This window comes from Salmo trutta, chromosome 1 (assembly GCF_901001165.1).
Source record: "Salmo trutta chromosome 1, fSalTru1.1, whole genome shotgun sequence".
Taxonomy (NCBI): Eukaryota; Metazoa; Chordata; class Actinopteri; order Salmoniformes; family Salmonidae; genus Salmo; species Salmo trutta.
In genome coordinates, this window is record NC_042957.1 from 68484339 (window position 1) to 68509453 (window position 25115).

At 45.8% G+C, this 25115-nt stretch overlaps 1 protein-coding gene across 3 annotated transcripts in view; it reads left to right on the plus strand.

The window, feature by feature from the left end:
• LOC115206242 (G-protein coupled receptor family C group 5 member B-like) overlaps positions 1 to 19732 on the plus strand; it is a 31525-nt gene extending 11793 nt beyond the window's left edge. For 2 of the 3 annotated variants that reach the window (XM_029772983.1, XM_029772975.1), the window contains exons 2-4: positions 16776 to 17804; positions 18127 to 18254; positions 19674 to 19732. In XM_029772983.1, coding sequence (XP_029628843.1) covers positions 16778 to 17804; positions 18127 to 18254; positions 19674 to 19718 — 1200 coding nt within the window. In that variant the 5' untranslated portion in view covers positions 16776 to 16777 and the 3' untranslated portion in view covers positions 19719 to 19732. The remainder of the gene's footprint in view (positions 1 to 16775; positions 17805 to 18126; positions 18255 to 19673) is intronic. The other variant, XM_029772993.1, reaches the window with a different exon arrangement.
• The last annotated feature ends 5383 nt before the right edge of the window (positions 19733 to 25115 follow it).

The window sequence follows — 25115 nt, forward strand, 5'->3', positions numbered from 1 at the left end:
ATCAAGTTGTAGAAACATCTCAAGAATGATCAATGGAAACAGGATGCACCTGAGCTTAATTGCGTGTCTCATAGCAAAGGGTCTGAATACTTATGTAAATAAGCTATTTCTAAAAACCTGTTTTCATTTTGTCATTATGGGGTATTGTGTGTAGATTGATGAGGAAAAACATGTATTTTATCCATTTTAGAATAAGGCTATAACATAACAAAATATGGAAAAAGTCAAGGGGTCTGAATACTTTCTGAATGCACTGTGTGTGTTTTGACACTGCATTATACATTGACACACACTTATCTTTACATACATACACTAAACATTTAGGGTAACAAATAGTCCGTGTGCAGAGGTAAAGAGAATGAGATGCATTGTGGGAACAGTAGTCATTGTTATTCACACATAACAATACTGTGTACCATAGAGCCCTCAGCTGCAGCTCTTGCCTCCCTGTCTGTAACTGTGAGGAGGATCAGGATGTCTAAGCAGGCAGACAGTGCATCAGAACTGGCAGTAGCTGGATTCTGGATCCCTCCTTCCCCATTACATAAGAGAGAGGGAGAGATAGAGGGGTAGAAGAAAATCAAACAGAGCGAGGGGAGATGTGAGAAAGAGGGAGAGAAGGAGGTAGAGAGCGCAGGGAGAGCATGAGAGGGGAAAGGAAAGAGGGAGGAAGGTAGAGAGAGATGTGGGGTAAGACAGGGGTTTTGCTGTACCATATGATCGGGTGTTGGCTGAAAGAGGGAGACGGAGGGAGAGAGCTGAGAAAGGGAAGAGGGAGGTAGTGCGAGTGAGTGAAGAAAGAGAGGGATGTAGGGTAAGGAAGGGGATTTGCAGTACCGTGTGGTTGGGTGTTGAGAGGGAGGAAGAGAGAGAGAGTGCCAGGGAGGGGGTAAGGCACATGGTTCACATCCCATCTTCAAATGTGGCAGAAAGATGAGAATGCTGCTCTCTTTACAGCAGGGGAGGAGGAGCAGATTCAACATAAATAGAAGATTTCAACTGTGGGGAGGACAGAAATGGCTACAAAGAGAGAGAGGCAGAGGAGGAGAAACAGAGAGATAGAGGGCAAAGGGAGCGAAAGACAAAGATGGATGGAGAGAGAGAAATAGAGAGAGGAGTGGCAGTTAAGGGAGAGCAAGAGAGGGGGCAGAGAGAGGGAAATGGACGATATAGAGAGGGGTCAGAGAGAGGGAAATAGACGGATATAGAGAGGGGCAGAGAGAGGGAAATAGACGGATATGGAGAGGGGGCAGAGAGAGGGAAATAGACAGATATAGAGAGGGGGCAGAGAGAGGGAAATAGATTGATATAGAGAGGGGGCAGAGAGAGGGAAATAGATTGATATAGAGAGGGGCAGAGAGAGGGAAATAGACGGATATAGAGAGGGGGCAGAGAGAGAGATAAATAGATTGATATAGAGAGGGGGCAGAGAGAGGGAAATAGACAGATATAGAGAGGGGGCAGAGAGAGGGAAATAGATTGATATAGAGAGGGGGCAGAGAGAGGGAAATAGATTGATAAAGAGAGGGGCAGAGAGAGGAAAATAGACGGATATAGAGAGGGGGCAGAGAGAGGGAAATAGACAGATATAGAGAGGGGGCAGAGAGAGGGAAATAGATTGATATAGAGAGGGGGCAGAGAGAGGGAAATAGACGGATATAGAGAGGGGGCAGAGAGAGGGAAATAGATTGATATAGAGAGGGGGCAGAGAGAGGGAAATAGACGGATATAGAGAGGGGGCAGAGAGAGGAAAATAGACGGATATAGAGAGGGGGCAGAGAGAGAGATAAATAGATTGATATAGAGAGGGGGCAGAGAGAGATAAATAGAAGGATATAGAGAGGGGGCAGAGAGAGAGATAAATAGAGGGATATAGAGAGGGGGCAGAGAGAGAGATAAATAGAGGGATATAGAGAGGGGGCAGAGAGAGGGAAATAGATTGATATAGAGAGGGGGCAGAGAGAGAGATAAATAGAGGGATATAGAGAGGGGGCAGAGAGAGATAAATAGAGGGATATAGAGAGGGGGCAGAGAGAGAGATAAATAGAGGGATATAGAGAGGGGGCAGAGAGAGGGATAAATAGAGGGATATAGAGAGGGGGCAGAGAGAGAGATAAATAGATTGATATAGAGAGGGGGCAGAGATAGAGATAAATAGAGGGATATAGAGAGGGGGCAGAGAGAGAGATAAATAGATTGATATAGAGAGGGGGCAGAGAGAGATAAATAGAGGGATATAGAGAGGGGGCAGAGAGAGAGATAAATAGAGGGATATAGAGAGGGGGCAGAGAGAGATAAATAGAGGGATATAGAGAGGGGGCAGAGAGAGAGATAAATAGAGGGATATAGAGAGGGGGCAGAGAGAGGGAAATAGATTGATATAGAGAGGGGGCAGAGAGAGAGATAAATAGAGGGATATAGAGAGATAAAAGGGATGAAGACACTCAAGTTTATTTTCTGCTATAGAGGAAGGAAGCCTGGGGGGCTCTACTTCACATTACTCATATGAGGGAGGGAGGGAGGGAGAGTGTTTGGGTGGTTGTCTCTGTCAGTACTCTCTGTACCATCTCCAGCCTGTCAGACAGTCCCCCTACACAGAGTGGAAACCCTCTGTGACAGATTGAGTGAGTAAGTAAGTAAGTGAGGGAATGAGTGAGTGAGTGAACGGACAAGAGAGGGACTGAGTGTGGAGGTGAGTGAGGGACTGAGAAAGTGAGAGAGGAAGCGACTGAAAGACTGATTGTATAGATGGATGGATGACTGGACTGAGCATGGTGATGTAGCACTCTTGATATCTCTCCAGTCCTGTATGTGTGTTGAAACTCAGCGTCACTACCTGTCTGTTACTCTATGTTCTGAGTCTGTACTCCACACTGCAGCTACGCAATGTGGTTCCCATTCCCTGTCTCAAAGCAGAGCCAGAGAGAGAGGGAGAGGAAACAGCAGTCTGCATGGTTGTATGGGGATGAGTGAACCCCCCTCTGTCCTATCCTCCCTCCCTCTCTCGCTCCTGTCTTTTCAGAGATGGGGCGTAACCATGGTTATCAGGGGCTCTGCCAGAACAAAACATTGTGTGAGGACTGAACTCAACACCCAGATCTGTCTGTGTGTCCTTACATCCGTTTGTGTGTGCGTGCTTGTGCCAGTGGTGTGTGTGCGTGTGTGTGCGCATGCATGCATGTGTATGAATAGAGTTAGCAACGTGTTTAGGGGTGTGTGTGTTTGCCTGCATGTGTGTGTGTGTGTGTGTGTGTGCGCGAATAGAGCTAACGCCATGCTTAGTTGACTCATCCTTGTGGAAGCGCTGACTGCTGTTAATGTAAACCAGTGGTAACCAGCGGCGGAAAATAAAGGGATTTAAGGTTTCACCTGTACTCTCTGAGCCCTGGGCATACTTGGCAAATCACAATGTACTAAAGTCATAAACAAGTCCTGTGTTTTTAAAAATGCAAAAATAGCATTGCTTAAATAATGACTGTGAACCCTCTTGAGACATTCACCCAGCAAACACAGAACGTTCCCACAACCAACATATTTTTTCCCAAAATGTTCTGAGAACTAACATTTCTGATTGGAATGCCTCTTGGGACATTAGCCCAGCTAACATAGAACATTCCCACAGCCTAAAAACAATGTTCACTGAATGTTTTGGGAACCAAAATGTGTGAGCTAGAGAACTACCTACTCGGCCTACACTATGGCAAACATATGGGCTGTTGTTGCCCAGACACTCAGGGCTACAGGTCAGGTGCCCACTGATCTAACTATTCCTCGCCCCCCTAATGGTTAAGGTCAGGATTGGAGGTTAGGTAATCTGATCCTAGATCTGTGGTTAAGCTGCAACTAGTATCTCAAGCCAATCAGTCAGAGCTGCAGGCCGGGTGTCAAGGCATGACTTCTCACCCCTGACCCCAGTGACCCCTGTGGGCCTTGAGCCCAGGATTTACCTCAAGCACGCCTCCTGTCCCTCACACACACTCGACCTTGGTTTGAAACGTGCCTGCCTGCAAGAGAGGGCTCACGGTAGAAGTATCCCCAGTCCCCAGTCCCCACTCCTAACCTTAACCCAGCCCCCACTCCTAACCTCCTAACTAATTGATGAACGATAACATTGACCATGAATGGGTGGTTAGGAACAACTTCTACCTACAGGTAACTTCCAAAATAATGGAAACACCAACATAAAGTGTTTTAATAAGGCGTTGGGCCACCATGAGAACAGCTTCAATGCACCTTGGCATAGAGTCTACAAGTGTCTGGAACTCTATTGGAGGGATGCAACACCATTTCACGAGAAATTCCATCATTTGGTGTTTTGTTAATTGTGGTGGAAAATGCTGTCAAGTGCCTCTCCAGAATCTCCCATCAGTGTTAATCAAATCAGTACTAGAATGAATCTAATACTGAAAGCACAAGCTACAGCTAGCTAGCATTGCAGTGTATTCAATGTGGTGAGTAGTTGACTCAAATAGAGAGAAAGACAATAGTTTTGAACAAATTAATTTCTTAAAAAATTAAGGAGAAGCAGCAGAGAGAGAGAGAGAGCTATATTTTGTATTTTTTTTTACTTTCACTTACTTAGCTAGCTAATTTAGCCTACTCAAACACCGGGCTCAAAGAGAGGAATGCTATTTATGTTAGCTAGCTGGCTAAGGCTATCCAACACAGGAACGCCTCCAAGTCAAGGTAAGCTTTCGGTTGTATTAATTTATTGCCACCAGGGCCCGCCGGTGTAACTGCTAAACTTCTTGTTGGACACTGTACTGCATGATTGTAGTGGGTTTACTAACATGTTAGTTGTAGTAGTTATGTTGCCTACGACGTTAGCTAATATGGTAACATTGACAACGATGTAGGCTGTATGGAGCGGTTATGGTATGAAGATTTAGCTTGGAAAGATTTTTTCGCCTGGCCACAGACAGCTGACGTGCTGTGCACTGAAGTGCACAAGTGAAGGGAAAAGGTGAGAGGAGGAGAGCATGTTGATGTGAGAAGGAATTATACAACAACAAGCAAGTGATGATGCTGTTTGTATGTGGCTGCTATGAAGGTGAACTGTGTGATCAGGGGTGTATTCATTCCGCCGATTCTGTTGAAAAACATTTCTTAAAACCTGTTGAGGATCTTATCCCGATCTTATCCCGGTATTGGGATTCATTGTCATGTGACCATGGCGGGGAATTCAAAACTGCAAGAGTAATCATTTCAAAAAATCAAATAATCAACTATTTTCCTCCATTTGAAAGATATATCTCCTAAATCTAACCACGCTGTCCGATTTTCAGAGGCATTACGGAGAATGCATAAAGTTAGGTTATGTGAGGAGAGTACATTGACAATAGCTGCGTGTAATGTTTAGCCAATTCAAAGAAGGGCATCAACAGACAGAAAACTAGCTAGAATTATGCACTTACCTTTGACAATCTGCATCAGATGACACTCATAGGACATTATGTTATACAATACATGCATTTTTAGTTCCATCAAGTTCATATTTATATCCAAAAACAGCATTTACAGTCGCGGTGAAATTCAGAATTTTTTTCGGCTCGAATGCACCCAGTGAATCCAGCGTTACAAATCACGGAATTACTATTCGAAAACATTGGTAAATTATAATATTGTCATTCAAAGAATAATATATTATCATCTCGTAATTGCTACCAAATGGCCAGATCTCAAAATAACTTTACTGGGAAATCACATTTTGCATAAACTGGGTACTATGCTAACAACAATAAGCTATATGCTAAGCTAAGCTAAGCTATACCGTTAGCATTAGCATCATCTAATATCGATAATAACATTCTAAATATCCCCTTACCTTTGATTATCTCCATCAGAAGGCGCTGCCAGAGATCCCAGGTCCAGAACAAATGTGGTTTCTTTTGACAAAGTTCATAATTTATGTCCAAATAGTTAGCGTTCAGTAGGCTCCCACAAAATGAGGTGGGCAGTGTAAAGTCACGTCGAAAAGCTAAAGAAAACCTAGCAAATAATCTATTTACGTTTGTTTAAACATGTCAAACGTTGTTTAGCACTAATCTTTTGTTCCATTTTTAACGTGAAACATCAGTAAACATCAGTAATATTTTCACACAACCTATCAAGTGTCTAGAATAAACGATAATGACAAAGGCACTCTTCTCAGATTCATGCGCAGGCGCAAAAAATGAAGTGATGACGTGTCAACTTGTAAGCTTTCTAATTCGGTCTGTATTCATGACAGATGCTTCCAACAACTTTCTAAAGATCGTTGACATCTAGTGGAAGCAGTAGGAGTTGCGAACTGAATCCTTTCTCACTGTGGTATCTTTAAAACAATGACACTAAATAGTACAGTCACAAAATTCTCATTTTTTTTAATCTATTTTTCACAGGTTTTTGCCTGCAATATGAGTTTTGTTATACTTACAGACACCATTCAAACTGTTTTAGAAAATTCAGAGTGTTTTCTATCCGAATGTGTTAATAATATGCATATCCTAGCTTCTGAGTTGGTGTAGGAGGCAGTTAAAAATGGGCACATATTTCTTTCAAAATTCTCAATACTGCCCCCGTGGCCCGTAGAGGTTAAATGGAAGAAAACGGAATGAAATGAGGATAAACCTACCGGAATTTGTCCAATAGAAATTCTTGTTGGCAACTGTTTGGACGAATGATTCCACCCTAGATCAGCTAGATGCAGGCAAGAGCGTGCAAGGTGGAATTGAATGTGTCACTGTCTGTCACCTTGATTACTCCAATTTGTCTATCAACCTGTGCATCTACATTGTAAACTTTCATTCATAGGCTAGGATGTAGCAACCTCATGATGGGTATTTGGAAAATGAGAGTTATGTAGGCTAGTAGCCTAAACCTATCGCTGTTACATTGAGCTGGGTGAATAGAATATGAATGACAGTCATCCAATATGCTGTAATATAAATAAGGCCAATAAATTGTCCTCCCTAATCTTAAATGTCACCGACTGCCACTGATGTAAATATTACGTTACTGTCTATTAATGGCACCTAGAAGCAGATATAGCATAGCACAGATATAGCACAGCACAGATATAGCATAGCACAGATATAGCATAGCACAGATATAGCATAGCACAGATATAGCATAGCACAGATATAGCATAGCACAGATATAGCATAGCACAGATAAAGATGGTGGCTGGAAGCCTTGCTGCACCAGATATCCTCGACACACTCATAAAGCTGTCTGTAATCTGAATTAGTCTAAGCTGCCTTGGAGCGAACAACACCCTGATAGAGGGGTTTAATGCCAACATTCATGAATCCAAAATGGTGTCTTTTTCTCTTTTGGAACCCACCACCACTATCAGCGACCCCCAGGTTATTTCCATGAGCCAGACCTAATTAAGGCTAACCACAGGGCTTTTCCCATTGCAAAGACAATATGTCAGCCAGCACAGTTTGGTTGGGCATGATAGTGTGAACAGGGTGAAAGGGTTGTGTAGGGTCTGTGTTGTATTTGTGTGGTTGTGTGTATTAGAGTGACGCGAGGTGATGGTTTAAAATGAATGCAGTGCTATTGACTGTATGAGGCAGATAGGAAAGTATTCTGAAAGGTCAGCGTGTGATGTGTTGTTATTACGTTCTCCCCTCGGGTGTAGCTCGTCTGAGGAGGAGACGTAAATGTCTGGGCCTAAACACACCAGGTAACACGGATGAAAGGGGAAGAAACGTGGGGTGCAATAGGCGATAAATAAATCAGACAACACCCAGAACTCAATTTTAACCCTCAGGGGATGTTTAGTAAATTATTTAAAATAAACAATATAACACACCCATAAATAATCAATAAGACACAAAACAACAACAAGGGAAGGTAAGAGAAGGGAATGTTTGGGATCGGGGTCCAAGTAATGAAAATAAACAAAAGGTCCCTCCTCTTCTACACACCTAAACCTTCCTAACACACTCTAAACCCTAACCCACTGTCCTACCTGGTTCCAAGAAAAATACAAGGGTGACACCCGCCCGGCTAACCTAGTGTATAAAACAATGGGTTATCTACGTGAGAATGTACACCCATGGGCAGATCTACCTTTTCCCTTCTCCAGGACCTAGGTAGGGTGGAGCGCCTCAGGAGGACAGGCTGAAACACAAACAAAGAAATTAACACAAATAATCAAACAAAAAACAAGTGTCCTCTCTCTCCCCCTCTCTTCTTCTCTTCTCACACGGCAAACAGATATCCTCTCTGTAATCAGCTACAGCCACGCCCACCATCGTTAGCCGCAACTCGGTACACCTGTAATGCTCAGGACAAACACACTAACAGGGGAAAATGGGGAACAAGAAAAACGTAACACGTAACACGCCCCCCACAAAAAAGAGTAAACCCCTGGGTTTATGATAAAACCCTTATACATTTTATAATACCACCTACTTACATCACCAAAGTTATCAAGGCCTTGTTCTATTATTACTTATCTTTGTTTTAACTAGGCACGGGACAAAGCATCCGCAACTATGTTTTCTGAACCCTTTATGTGCTGAATTTCTAAATTATAACCCTGTATAACCAACGCCCAACGCATAAGACGTTGGTTGTGGTTATACATGCGGCTCAGGAAAGTTAAAGGGTTGTGGTCTGTGTATACCACAACAGGCAACACACTGGAGCCAACATAAACTTCAAAAAATTGTAGGGCAAATAACAGCGCCAGGGTCTCCTGTTCGATAGTGGAATAACGTGACTGACAGCTGTTGAATTTTCGAGAGAAATAACAAACTGGGTGATCTAGACCATCGTGTTCCTGTAATAGTACAGCACCTGCACCCACTGAACTGGCATCCACCTCCAACTTAAATGGTTTCTGGAAATCAGGGGCAGAAAGAACAGGAGAAGTACACAATAGTGCTTTTACAGAGTCAAAAGCAGATTGACACTCCGCGGTCCACTCAAAGGACACGGAAGGACTGAGTAACCTAGTCATTGGGGCTACAACTGTTGAGAAATTCCTACAAAATGTACGATAATAACCCGTCATGCCTAAGAATCTGCGTAATTCTCGGCGAGTGGCAGGGGCAGGAAACCGGGTGATAGCATCCACCTTAGTTGTTACGGTACGCACCTGACCCCGACCCACCTCTTTACCCAAATACGTAACAGTTGCCTTTCCAAACTCACATTTGGCTAAGTTAAGGGTCAAAGAAGCGTTGGCCAAGCGTGCAAACACAGCCCTCAATGTGCTCATGTGCTTAAGCCAGGTAGTCGAATGAACAACCAGGTCATCCAGATATGCAGTACAATCAGGAACATCAGCCAATACAATATTTACCAAACGTTGAAACGTGGCCGGAGCATTCCTCATTCCAAAAGCCATCACTGTGTACTGGCAGAAACTGTCAGGAGTTACAAAAGCAGACACCTCAGAGGCACGAGGGGTTAAAGGCACCTGCCAATAACCTTTTAACAAGTCAAGCTTCGTAACATATGCAGCCGATCCAATGGTGTCTATACAGTCATCCATGCGAGGTAAAGGGAATGAGTCAGGTATAGTAACATTATTCACTTTCCTGTAGTCAGTGCAAAATCTTTGAGTCCCGTCAGGCTTTGGAATCAGCAGACGGGGAACTCCATGGACTGCCACTGGGGATTGCCATCTCATTTTCCAGTAAATAAGTTACCTCTTTCTTCATCACTCCTCTCTTGATTGAATTCACACGATAAGGGTGCTGTTTGATTGGAGCAGCATCACCTACATTTATATCATGTTTCAACACATTGGTACGACTGGGAACATCCTGAAAGAGACTTGGAAAATCAGCGATTAGTAATTCAATATCAGCCCTCTGCTGATCATTCAAATGCAACAAATGGGTTGGGAGAGACGCCACCATCTCCGAATTACACAAACGAGCACACTGCTCAGGAGTATTCCGCATCACCAAACCGTCCTCATCATTTATGCTGACTCCTGGGTGATTAACCAGGCTCACAGAAGCAACAGAGGATACAACAGGTTTTTCACTGGTAATGGGAGACTCGATACCACCTCTAACAAGATAGGCTTTAATCATGTTAACGTGACATACCCGGAATGGTCGTCTACGGTCTGGCGTTTTGATAACATAATCAGTATCACTGAGTTTTCGGTCCACCACATATGGACCAGAGAAACTGGAAGAGAGACACGAGCCGGTTACCGGCAACAACACCAAGACTTGGTCACCTGGTTGAAAAGAACGAGACACAGATTTAACATCAAAATGCCGTTTCATTTTCTTTTGTGTGGAAGACAGATTTTCTCTGGCTACAGCACAGGCGTCATGCAACCGCTCCCGGACTTGACTAACATAGTCTAATACATTAGTAGAGGACCCAACTGAATCATCAGCCATAAGTTGTTCTTTCAGTACCTTGAGAGGCCCTCTCACGGTATGACCAAAGATTAGCTCAGCTGGGCTAAACCCAAGAGACTCTTGTACGGTCTCCCGAATAGCAAACAGCACGTAGGGCACCCCCTCATCCCAATCTTTTCCTGTGTCCATACAGTATTTACGCAACATAGCTTTTAGCGTCTGATGCCAACGTTCCAGCGCGCCCTGACTCTCCGGGTGATAAGCGCTAGACATCTGATGGGACACTGACAAGGACTTCAACACACTTCCAAACAATTTTGATGTAAAATTTGTGCCTTGATCCGTCTGTACAATTTTTGGAAATCCAAAGGTAGAGAAATACTTAATCAGCGCCTTCACAATTGCCTTACTTGTGATTTTACGCATAGGAATCGCCTCTGGGTACCTTGTAGCAGTGCACATTATTGTTAACAAGAATTGATTACCCGACTTAGTCCTGGGTAAGGGACCAACACAATCGATGATTACTTTCTCAAACGGCTCTCCCATAACCGGAATAGGGCAGAGAGGAGCCGGGGAAATAACCTGGTTAGGTTTCCCCACCACTTGGCAAGTACTACATGTACGGCAATAACGAGCCACATCCCGTTTCATTCCCGGCCAGAAGAAATGACGGAGGATTCGGTCGTAGGTTTTAGTCACCCCTAGATGACCAGACCAGGGAATATCATGAGCTAGGGACAACACCTTCGTCTGAAATGGGGCAGGAACTACAATCTGGCAAACAGAACTCCAATCATTTTCTAGGTCAGCACGGGGAGTCCATTTTCTCATCAGAAGCCCCTTCTCAAGGAAATACATTACCCCTTTCCTGTGTTTCTCACTCAAAGGTAACATGGAGGAAAAACATTTGGCCAAGCCCACATCCTCTATCTGGGCAGCTATTAGCTCCTCCCGAGTAACTGGCAACCTTAAACAGTCCACCGAGGAAGCCATTGTCTTGTCTTTATTCCCATCATCATGATCAGAACTCACTGGGAACACAGGAGTAGAACACTGAATATCTTCCCCATTCAACATACCTAAACCTTCCTAACACACTCTAAACCCTAACCCACTGTCCTACCTGGTTCCAAGAAAAATACAAGGGTGACACCCGCCCGGCTAACCTAGTGTATAAAACAATGGGTTATCTACGTGAGAATGTACACCCATGGGCAGATCTACCTTTTCCCTTCTCCAGGACCTAGGTAGGGTGGAGCGCCTCAGGAGGACAGGCTGAAACACAAACAAAGAAATTAACACAAATAATCAAACAAAAAACAAGTGTCCTCTCTCTCCCCCTCTCTTCTTCTCTTCTCACACGGCAAACAGATATCCTCTCTGTAATCAGCTACAGCCACGCCCACCATCGTTAGCCGCAACTCGGTACACCTGTAATGCTCAGGACAAACACACTAACAGGGGAAAATGGGGAACAAGAAAAACGTAACACGTAACAGTTGTGAAGGGACCGGACAGTTGTTGTTGACTGTTACTAGGCTGGTTTAAAAACAGGCCGATGTGTCAGTGCGAATGTGTGTGTGTGTGTGTGTGTGTGTGTTAGTGAGTTTAGATACAGCCTTAGATACTGATCCTACAGTGTGTTCGTTGTCTCTTTATGTACGTTTGTTTTGTTAGGATGGGATAGGATAGGATGGGATAGGATGGGATGGGATAGGATGGGATAGGATGGGATAGGATAGGATGGGATAGAATGGGATGGGATAGGATGGGATAGGATGGGATGGGATGGGATAGGATGGGATAGGATGGGATAGGATGGGATGGGATAGGATGGGATGGGATAGGGTGGGATGGGATAGGATAGGATGGGATAGGATGGGATGGGATAGGATGGGATAGGATGTGATGGGATAGGGTAGGGTAGGATGGGATGGGATAGGATGGGATAGGATAGGATGGGATAGGATGGGATGGGATAGGGTGGGATAGGGTGGGATGGGATAGGGTGGGATGGGATGGGATAGGGTAGGGTGGGATAGGGTGGGACGGGATAGGGTAGGGTAGGATGGGATGGGATAGGATGGGATAGGATAGGATGGGATGGGATGGGATAGGGTGGGATGGGATAGGGTAGGATGGGATGGGATAGGGTGGGATGGGATAGGATAGGATAGGATGGGATAGGATGGGATAGGATAGAATGGGATAGGATGGGATAGGATGGGATAGGATAGAATGGGATGGGTTAGGATAGGATAGGATGGGATAGGATGGGATAGGATGGGATGGGATGGGATAGGATGGGATAGGGTGGGATGGGATGGGATAGGATAGGATGGGATGGGATGCGATAGGATGGGATAGGATGGGATAGGATAGGATGGGATATGATAGAATGGGATAGGATGGGATAGGATAGAATGGGATAGGATGGGATGGGTTAGGATAGGATGGGAAAGGATAGGATGGGATGCGATAGGATGGGATAGGATAGGATGGGATAGGATGAGATAGGGTGGGATGGGATGGGATAGGGTGGGATGGGATAGGATGGGATAGGATAGGATGGGATAGGGTGGGAAGGGATAGGATAGGATAGGATGGGATAGGGTGGGATAGGATAGAATAGGATATGATAGGGTGGGATGGGATGGGATAGGGTGGGATGGGATAGGATGGGATAGGATAGGATGGGATAGGGTGGGAAGGGATAGGATAGGATGGGAAGGATAGGATAGGATAGGATAGGGTGGGATGGGATGGGATAGGGTGGGATGGGATAGGATGGGATAGGATAGGATGGGATAGGGTGGGAAGGGATAGGATAGGATAGGATGGGAAGGATAGGATGGGATAGGATGGGATAGGATAGAATAGGATAGGATAGGATAGGGTGGGATGGGATAGGATGGGATAGGATGGGATGGGATGGGATAGGATGAGATAGGATAGAATGGGATGGGATGGGATAGGATAGAATGGGATAGGATGGGATAGGATAGAATGGGATAGGATGGGATAGGATGGGATAGGATAGAATGGGATAGGATGGGATGGGATGGGATGCGATAGGATGGGATAGGATAGGATGGGATAGGATGAGATAGGGTGGGATGGGATGGGATAGGATAGGATGGGATAGGATGGGATAGGGTGGGATGGGATAGGATGGGATAGGATGGGATAGGGTGGGAAGGGATAGGATAGGATAGGATGGGATAGGGTGGGAAGGGATAGGATAGGATGGGAAGGATAGGATGGGATAGGATGGGATAGGATGGGAAGGATAGGATGGGATAGGATAGAATAGGATAGGGTGGGATGGGATGGGATAGGGTGGGATGGGATAGGATGGGATAGGATAGGATGGGATAGGGTGGGAAGGGATAGGATAGGATAGGATGGGAAGGATAGGATGGGATAGGATGGGATAGGATGTGAAGGATAGGATGGGATAGGATAGAATAGGATAGGATAGGGTGGGATGGGATGGGATAGGGTGGGATGGGATAGGATGGGATAGGATAGGATGGGATAGGGTGGGAAGGGATAGGATAGGATAGGATGGGATGGGTTAGGATGGGATAGGATAGGGTAGAATGGGATAGGATAGGATGGGATGGGATAGGATGGGATAGGATGGGATAGGATGGGATAGGATAGGATGGGATAGGATAGGGTGGAATGGGATAGGATGGGATGGGATAGGATAGGATGGGATGGGATGGGATAGGATGGGATAGGGTGGGATGGGATGGGATAGGATAGGATGGGATGGGATGCGATAGGATGGGATAGGATAGGATGGGATAGGATAGGATGGGATATGATAGAATGGGATAGGATGGGATAGGATAGAATGGGATAGGATGGGATGGGTTAGGATAGGATGGGATAGGATGAGATAGGGTGGGATGGGATGGGATAGGGTGGGATGGGATAGGATGGGATAGGATAGGATGGGATAGGGTGGGAAGGGATAGGATAGGATAGGATGGGATAGGGTGGGATAGGATAGAATAGGATATGATAGGATGGGATAGGGTGGGATGGGATAGGATGGGATAGGATAGGATGGGATAGGATGGGATGGGATAGGATAGGATAGGGTGGGATGGGATAGGATAGGATAGGATAGGATGGGAAGGATAGGATGGGATAGGATGGGATAGGATAGGATAGGGTGGGATGGGATGGGATGGGATAGGGTGGGATGGGATAGGATGGGATAGGATAGGATGGGATAGGGTGGGAAGGGATAGGATAGGATGGGAAGGATAGGATGGGATAGGATGGGATAGGATGGGATAGGATAGAATAGGATAGGATAGGGTGGGATGGGATAGGATGGGATAGGATGGGATGGGATGGGATAGGATGAGATAGGATAGAATGGGATAGGATGGGATGGGATAGAATGGGATGGGATGGGATAGGATAGAATGGGATAGGATAGAATGGGATAGGATGGGATAGGATGGGATAGGATAGAATGGGATAGGATGGGATGGGATGGGATGCGATAGGATGGGATAGGATAGGATGGGATAGGATGAGATAGGGTGGGATGGGATGGGATAGGATAGGATGGGATAGGATGGGATAGGGTGGGATGGGATAGGATGGGATAGGATGGGATAGGGTGGGAAGGGATAGGATAGGATAGGATGGCAAGGGATAGGATAGGATGGGAAGGATAGGATGGGATAGGATGGGAAGGATAGAATGGGATAGGATGGGATAGGATAGAATAGGATAGGATAGGATAGGGTGGGATGGGATGGGATAGGGTGGGATGGGATAGGATGGGATAGGGTGGGAAGGGATAGGATAGGATAGGATGGGAAGGATAGGATGGGATAGGATGGGAAGGATAGGATTGGATAGGATGGGATAGGATAGGATAGGATAGGGTGGGATGGGATGGGATAGGATGGGATAGGATAGGATGGGATAGGGTGGGAAGGGATAGGATAGGATAGGATAGGATGGGAAGGATAGGATGGGATAGGATAGGATAGGATAGAATAGGATAGGATAGGGTGGGATAGGATAGAATGGGATGGGATGGGATAGGATAGAATGGGATAGGATGGGATAGGATAGAATGGGATAGGATGGGATAGGATAGAATGGGATGGGATAGGATGGGATAGGATAGAATGGGATGGGATGGGATGGGATAGGATAGAATGGGATAGGATGGGATGGGTTAGGATGGGATAGGATAGGGTAGAATGGGATAGGATAGGATGGGATGGGATAGGATGGGATAGGATGGGATAGGATAGGATGGGATGGGATAGGATGGGATAGGATAGAATGGGATGGGATAGGATGGGATAGGATAGAATGGGATGGGATGGGATAGGATAGAATGGGATAGGATGGGATGGGTTAGGATGGGATAGGATAGGGTAGAATGGGATAGGATAGGATGGGATAGGATGGGATAGGATGGGATAGGATAGGGTGGAATGGGATAGGATGGGATGGGATAGGATAGGGTGGAATGGGATAGGGAGTTAATGTGGAGGAGAAACAGACAGTCACTGTGAGGTGATATTGATTTCCTCAGTAGCACTACTCTGGCAGTCAGTGCTTTCTGAAGATCTTCACTTTAAAAGTGTGTGTGTGTGTGTGTGTGTTTTACCTATGCAATATGCCTCGTCTCAGTGTCTTACCTAAACAGCATGATGCTGTCAGCTCCTCTGTCTGGACAGGAGGATCCCTGTTCTTCTATTCCTGTTATATATATGATCCTGTGGAGGCTGGTGGGAGGAGCTATAGGAGGATGGGCTCCTCCGACCAGCCTCCTCTGATATGATTCTGCATACCTTCCCGCGTCCGCTCAGACAGTGAGCAGTGTTTTCTCTGAGTATGACTCTGTCTGTGGATACTGATGTTATAAAGACGACCGGTAACTCAATGTTCTCCTTTCAAAACAAGTACATTTCCAACCTCCGACTCAGCTTCATGGTAAAGCCATATGTATGGTTTGTTTACTTGTTCTGCTCTTGTTCTGGAAGTATCTAGTTGATGCTCATGATTTTGTGTGTGTCTATATGCATTTGTGTGGGTGTGTGTCCATGCATGCATTGGTGTAGTCAGTGTGTGTACGTATGTTGAAGCTATCAGTGTGTGATGTTGGTAAAGAGCCTCTTGGCTGTGTGTTGACCTCTGGCCATTTACAGGATGGAAGGAGAGAGTCACTGTGCTCCTGTTGTTGCGGATACAAGAAGTGTGGGTGTGGGTGCGTGCGTGCCATTGGATAATGCTTCCATGTACATACACTGTCACTCACACAGTGTTCACTTGTGTTTCAATAAAACACACAGACAGATTTACAGTAGACGATTTGCTTGTCACATTTTGTTTCACTTTGCACATTTTGATCCAGAAATGACTCGCTGTTTCTCTAACCTCTCTCCTCCCTCCTCTTAGAGATGGCGTTCTTCTCTGTCCTCCTCCTCCTCCTCTCCGTGGTCCAGCGTGGTTCCTCCCAGAACCCTGATGAGGACTCGTTGGCAGTGCCCCGGGGGTGTGGCTGGGGCCTGGTGCGCCCCTACACCCTCCTCTGTGACCTGGACTCTGTTTGGGGTGTGGCGGTTGAATCTGCAGCGGCCGGCGGCGCCCTGGCTGCCATTTTACTGGGCCTGATCATCCTCTGCCGACTACACCACGTGAGCGAGGCGGAGAAGCGCAGCGGCGTGGGACCCATTCTCCTCCTGCTCCTGGGCATCCTGGGCCTGTTCGGCCTCAGTTTCGCCTACCTCATCGAGCGTGACGAACAGCTGTGTCTCCTGCGCCGTGCCCTCTGGGGCCTGCTCTTCGCTCTGTGCTTCTCCTGCCTGCTGGTGCAGGGTGTGCGTCTCCGGAGGCTGGGCCGCGAGCGCCGGAGCCCGGGGGGCTGCGCTCTGACCGGCCTGGCCCTGGGGCTGAGCGCCGTCCAGGGGATCATCGCCGCCGAGTGGCTCCTGCTCACGGTGCTCAGGGAGGGCAGAGCGGCCTGCCAGTACCTGCCTCTGGACTTCTCCTTAGCCTGTAGCTATGTGCTTGCGCTACTGCTAGCCGCGCTGGGGGCGGCCTCCTTCGCTCTCTGTGGGAAGACCCGTCAGTGGCGCTGTAACGCGATCTGGCTCCTCTCCGCCTGTCTGTTGTCCCTCCTCCTCTGGGTTGCCTGGGTGGGCTTCTATCTCTACGGTAACGCCTGGCTGGGGCGGTCCCCGGACTGGGACGATCCAGCATTAGCGATAGCACTGGTGGCACAGGGTTGGCTCCTCCTCCTGTTCCACGCCGTGCCCGAGGCACACTCCTGTCTCCGCTCCCCGCCACAACCCTCCGCCCCCGACTATTTTGACACATCCCAGGCCCCGTCCCGCATGAGGGAGACCAGCTTTGACGAGGACATCCCCCTCTCACACAGGCAGTTTCCGGAGAACCAGGGCTATGGCTTTGACGAAAACACTGCAGGTAACAAGAGACTTTGACTTTCAAATGTGTATTAAAATTCATGCTTACAAGCTCAGTACAGCACTACTGAGGTTTTACATGTCTGTTTCTGTGTTTGGGGTTGGATGTAGAACATAGTGACTCAGTGATATTACCATACTGGGCTAACAATAACTATATAAGAGCAGTTGTTCTTGTAGTGGTACAAATAGTACCTGTACAGCATGTGTGTTAAAAGTACAGATTAGGCATCTGTTCCTGTGTCGATCTTAATGTAGAATGCATGAATGAATGTGTTTGCAGAAGAGAATAAGAGAATAACGTTGTTCCTCTGCTGTGCCAGGTCTGAGGAGTGCAGGTAATCATAATGGTAACACAGCGCCCAGACCCAGTGCCCCTTTCCGCAGCAACGTGTACCAGCCCACTGAGATGACCATGATCCTGAATGGGGGAGCGGTGAGTTCTCATATTGTACGTTTACACATCCGACCACGCTTCACATCCATTCACAAACTCTATTAAAACTCTGACTATGAGAGAAAGCAGTGTAGACACTTACACATATATAGAAACATACTCTCACTCACCTGGGCAGTGAGCACACACACATTTACACCCACGTTTACGCCCCTGTCACACACTACCGTTCACAGGTATACAAACTCAAATTATTATTCTGTTATTCTGCTCAAGAAAGCCACACATATTAGGTATAAAGCCACATATACACAACACATATATACACCTTGCATGCATGTGTGTGTGTGTGTGTGTGTGTGTGTGTGTGTGTGTGTGTGTGTGTGTGTGTGTGTGTGTGTGTGTGTGTGTGTGTGTGTGTGTGTGTGTGTGAATGAGGGAGTGGGTTCCCTGAGCTGCAGACTAGAGCCATCTCTCCAGTGTGAGTGATGCAGCTGTGTCCCTGGCCCAGTCATGCCCTTTATAGCCCCAGGATGGATGGGTGAACTCCCTAGTGCATGTGACTACCCTCCAATCACCTCGCTATAAATAAACGCTGCTGACCTGGCAGAATCTGGGGCCACGCGTCCAGAAAATCGCTGAGCCAACTTTCAGCTTACGTTCTGGGAACGTTTTAAAATGGCTCCCTCCCTGTCTCTGCTCTGACACCTGCCACTACATTAGAGCCAGAATCTGGAACTAGAAAACAGCCAGAAATCACTGAGCCACCACCCAGCTAAAGCTCTGGGAACGTTTACCTGTGAACCAAATGGTCTCCCTCCTAGTATTATGCTCATAGACCTGCCACCTACATCAGAGTGGTATTAATGTACTTTAGTAGGGAGTAGGGAAAGGAAAGGAGGGGAGTTCTGGAAATGATGCTCTCTCCTGCATAAAAGAGCAGGATTAGCTGTTGAGACTGAATCGAGAGAAAAAAGGGGAGAGAGGAGGAAGAGAGAGGGGGAAGAGAGAGGAGGAAGAGAGAGGAGGAAGAGAGAGGAGGAAGAGAGAGGGGGAAGAGAGAGGAGGAAGAGAGAGGAGTAAGAGAGAGGAGGAAGAGAGAGGGGAAGAGGGAGGAGAAAGAGAGAGGAGGAAGATAAAGAGGAAAGAAGGTGTTTTGAAGATGTGATACAGGCAACATTCAAAATGTAACCTCTTATCAGGAACGTGTGGTGTGGTGTGGTGTGGTGTGGTGTGTGTGGTGTGGTGTGTGTGGTGTGGTGTGGTGTGTGTGGTGTGGTATGTGTGGTGTGGTGTGGTGTGTGTGGTGTGGTATGGTGTGTGTGGTGTGTGGTGTGGTGTGGTGTGGTGTGGTGTGGTGTGTGTGGTGTAGTGTAGTGTGTTTGTTTGTTTACGTGAGTGTCTCTCAACTTCAAACACTGTATATTACCAAACTGACGTCCCATCTCTTTCTCTCTCTCCTCCCTTTCACAGGTCCCCTCCGCACCCCCGACCTATACGGGGCGGCAGCTGTGGTGAAGGACAGAAATGAAGAAGAAGAGGAAGGAAGAATGGGGTGATGAAGAAGGGATGACGGGTCCTTTGACAGAGGGATAACCCAGAGATGATAACTATAACATGGACACCATCAGGACCCTCCCCCCCCCTCCCCTCCCCAGTTAAACAGATGACTTACTGAGGGCTGACACACACACCACCCACTCTGTGCTAATCAATTACACCAACCAACCACTGAATGAGTGTGGCTGAGGGGGAGAGCAGGTATGGAGGACAGATCAAAACATTACAGGTAGTTTTGAAGTTAAATCACTGTAGGAGATATTCAACTTAAAAATAACCCTATTTTGGTTGCAAATGCTGTGGAGACCATTTTCATCTGGGAGATGTGAGATTTGAAATGTTGACAGTCAGCTTTCTTTTGTATGAGTCAAGTTAACTCCCATGAGACTACTAAGCCACTGTATAACTTCTGAAAAACTGTGAAACCTCTGTCCCTTTTGAGATATTTGCTCTGTTTTTGTTGTTTATTTTGGGAGAAACTCTTCTAAAGCAGAATGTTTTACTCTGTCCTCCATCCTCCTGTGGGTATGGTACAGACACCTTACAGCCCTGTACCTCACCACAGCCCATCACACACGGACAAGTATGGCTTAAACTCCAACCTCTCTAGCCAGTGTGTGCCTATAGGTAACTGCCAAAATAAAGGAAACACCAACATAAAGTGTATTATTAGGGCGTTGGGCCACCATGAGCCAGAACAGCTTCAATGCACCTTGACATAGATTCCTCAAGTGTCTGGAACTCTGTTGGAGGGATGCGGCACCATTCTTCCATGAGAAATTCTAACATTTGTTGTTTTGTTGATGGTGGTGGAAAACACTGTCTCAGGTACCGCTCCAGAATCTCCCATAAGTGTTCAATTGGGTTTAGATCTGGTGACTGAGACAGACATGGCATATGGTTTACATCATTTTCATGCTCATCAAACCATTCAGTGACCACTCATGCCCTGTGGATGGGAGAATTGTCATCCTAAGGGGGCATAGTTATGGTAGCCAAAATAATGGCCTGCTCAGCATTTTTATACATAACTCTAAGAATGATGGGATGTTAATTGCTTAATTAACTCAGGAACCACACCTGTGTAGAAGCACCTCCTTTCAATATCTAATTTGAGGGATGGGCATTTGAAATAATTTCACTATTCGAATAATATCATGATTTTTGTAGGGGATATCTGGATAGTCGAGTTGTTTAAACTTGGGAATTAGATTGCTGTGCAGTCTGTGCTACTTGCATCCCACTTGCTTGCAGCAGTGTGATTGGCAGGTGCCAGTGAGTTTTACGAGAGAGAGAGAGAGAGAGTAGCCATACAGGCTAGTTAAACAAATTTGTAGATTCCATAGGTTATCCATCATCCCATCTGGTAGTGCCTGTCTTGTATGCATCAAATCAATCTAAAGAAGCTAGCTATGTTAGCCAGCTATATTAGCCAGCTAGCTAGCTACCTAGGCTAAAAGTACTTATGGCTATTTTGCTGTGCTTCCTGTCCTTGTCTACAACAACTCCATTCAGATTAAACAACAGCTTACCTGACGGTGACTTGTAGTTGTAGGCTACTCCTTCTCATTTAACTAACTTAATTCTGTCATTTTAATTCCATTCAGCATTGATTAGAGATCTCCCACGTTGCTTACTACACATGGAGCCACTGACTGTAGACGGTGCCACTTTGATTGGCCGACAATAACAAGCACGTGAAACCCGTGTAGGCTACTATGGTATGTACTTTATGTCAATAAAACTACATTTAAAAGATAGTTTTATTTAATTAAGTATTTCAAATGTCATGGCATATCCTTGTGTGTAGCAATGTCAGATAGACAATTACATTTAGACAAAGCCTTTTCATTGTTAAAATAGACTAAAAATGAATACTCTCACAGTATTTAAATACTAACGTCCATTCGGATATTTGAATAACCGTGCCCATCCCTACCTCATTTACTCAAGTGTTTCCATTATTTTGTTAGTTACCTGTGTATATATGTGTGCGTGTACCTCATCTATATTGGCTCTACTCCAAGACTCTGGACCCCAAAAAACAAAATACTCCTTGTCTAAACACTGTGTTCTGCTTCTACTGAGTAACATGGACTCACCAATACTGAGTAACATGGACTCACCTCTACTGAGTAACATGGACTCACCTCTACTGTGTAACATGGACTCACCTCTACTGAGTAACATGGACTCACCTCTACTGTGTAACATGGACTCACCTCTACTGAGTAACATGGACTCACCTCTACTGAGTAACATGGACTCACCAATATTGAGTAACATGGACTCACCTCTACTGTGTAACATGGACTCACCTCTACTGAGTAACATGGACTCACCTCTACTGAGTAACATGGACTCACCTCTACTGAGTAACCTGGACTCACTTCTACTGAGTAACATGGACTCACCTCTACTGAGTAACATGGACTCATCTCTACTGAGTAACATGGACTCACCTCTACTGAGTAACATGGACTCACCTCTACTGAGTAACATGGACTCACCTCTACTGAGTAACATGGACTCACCTCTACTGAGTAACCTGGACTCACCTCTACTGAGTAACCTGGACTCACCTCTACTGAGTAACATGGACTCACTTCTACTCATCTTGTCTTTCCACTTGTCTAACCCCAAACTGTGAACCCACCCAGGCTGCGGTCCAACTATCCATAACGACAATATGACCGCAAACTACTATACACCTATCCAGCTCACCTCGCACCTGGCGGACAGAGCTAAGCTTCTACTGGACAAACAGTAGGAACTGGGGGAATCCGGGGATCCTGATTGGATGGACAGGATGTCAGTCAGTGAGGAGGGGTCTTGATTGGACAGACAGGGTGTCAGACAGGGACTGTGTATGTAGGTCAGACAGGCTGTGTTTTCCCACCACATTCTCCTGTGACCACAGAGACTTTCTGAACCAGCAGGACTGAACCAACTGTCCCTTTATATCAGAGAGAAATGTGTCGGCGGGGAGGAGATGGACTTCCCTTTTACTGTTTTGTTTTTTCAAAAGTGTGTGTGTGTGTGTGTGCATAGAGATAAAAAACATGTTCTGTTTGTGTGTGTGCACACGCTTGTGCGTGTGTGTGTGTGTTATTGATTTTATCAGTGTTGGGAGGATACACAACAATTGTGCAATACACAGCTCCAGTCCTGTTCCAGCCCTGGCTGTGCCTCTCCCATTTCCTCCAGACTGGTTTCCAGTGAGCCTGAGAAATGGATCCAGAGTTCCAGACGTCTTGGTCAGCTCCAGATACATAACCCCATACTGTCAGCCTATATATAGACAAGCCCTGACTGGGGTCTGGAACTGCCTGACCTGGCCCCTGTGAATGATCAGATATAGTATACTGTGAGATCAGCTATAAGCCTGTGGGGAGGACTGGAGAAGTAAAGGGGGATGGGTAGCTAGAGAGAGGAAGGGAGGAGCCAGTCCTGAGGGGCTACATCGCCATGTGACGGCTACATCGCTTTGAATTCCCCCCAATCAGCCAATGTATCTGTGTGACAAAATGGCCCTTTCCCCAGTGTGTGTGTGTGTGTGTGTGTGTGTGTGTCTGTCTGTCTGTCTGTGGGGTGGCAGCACTGCTCTGTGCTGTCCTCCTCATCTGAGAAGCCTCTCTCCCTCCTCTCCTCTCATTGGTCTGTGCTGGTAACTACCGTTTTCTGTGCCAAGAAAGACTCTTGTGTTACAGCAAGGTCTCTGTTTTCAGTCTCCCTTTCCCTTACATACTTACTCCCCTTACGAGAGAGAGACACGCTGTGTACTGTATATAGTAGTGCTGTATAGCTTGTTTTGGTTAGATTTCTTTTTGACTGCAGAGGAAGATTTTTTCTAGACACCAGCCTAATATATTATTATATAAACCACTGGACATCTGACTAGTGTAATAATGTTTTATTTTATTTTTTTGATTTGTGACTGGATTGATTTTATTGTTATTGTTTCTTTTTTTATTTTGCTCTTGCTGGTGTCTTTCTTGGTTCTTTTTAACTAGTATTTTAAAACATATTTCAAGATGCTAGCCATGTTTTTAATTTCATTTGATTCGATTATTAACGTTGAAAAACTGTGAGGGATCTAGCTAACTTTGGGTGTGGTTTTTCCTACTTGTGACAACCTTGGAAATCTCCTATACAGTATCCTCTGTCAAAACATGTTTCACTGTCTGCTGTAAGTTTTATTATATGGGGAAACGTAATACATTTTTCAGAGATATGACATTCGTTGCATAACGCTAATCAAAAATACTTGTTGTTTTGCACTTCATAGATAATGACTACTGTGTCTGTGATATAATAGAGGGATGCAGAGAGTAGAGCAGTGATGGTAGAATGACCTCTGATCTATGACCTATGACCCCTGCCAATGGCCAGAGATGGTATGACCCCAAGGGTCTTTTGGTGTAATCCTGGGTCATTGGGTTACAGGATGTCTCTTCACTGGGGGTGGGTAGCAGTGGATGCTGGTGGGAGGAGCTATAGGAGGACAGGCTCATTGTAATGTCTGGAATGGAATTAATGGAATGGAGTCAAACGTGGTTTCCATATGTTTGATGTGTTTGATACCATTCCATGTATTGCATTCCAGCCATTACAATGAGCCTGTCCTCCTATAGCTCCTCCCACCAGCCTCCACTGGTGGGTAAGTAGGCAGGCACTACATGTAGGCCTAACCATAGAAATATAATTACTAGATTGGTTATTCTGTATATGGTCCTAACGCACAGTGCTGCATGCCCAGGCAGGCTTTGTTCGGGCCTCTCCGGGCCAGACCCAGGCCCGTTCTGACTGCACTGTGCCAGGCTCCAGTGGGACAGGCTACAGGCCTCAGAGTGCTGGCATAGGATCAGTTCTGCCTTTTAGATAATACTGAATAAGATTATATGAACATGAGAGACCTGATCCTAGATCAGCACTCCTACCCTAAGACGCTTTGTGAATACGGGTCCTGTCCTCAGGGCTGTGGGTGGACAACAAGCAAGGAACAACTGTGGAGATTCACCCTCCCAGAACCGAAGAGGGGCGGGTTTCAATTCTTCAATCTTGTGATGTTTTCACTCAATGTGGAGTACAAAAAAAAAGTAAAAAGCTGTTACTTAGTAGATTTTTGCACTCGTCGATGACTACCTATTTGTGCATGCTCGTCACCATTTATAGACATGTAAGTACCTTTCTCTCAGACGTACTGTTAAATACTAATTATATTTATGTGAAGGTCATGTGACAAAAATCATATTTTTTAGCGTATATCAGATGACAGTTTTATGTCTGTGCTTTCTTGAACACGAGAGAGATAAAGACGGTTGTAAAAGAGAGACACGGTAGAGAACTGTAGGG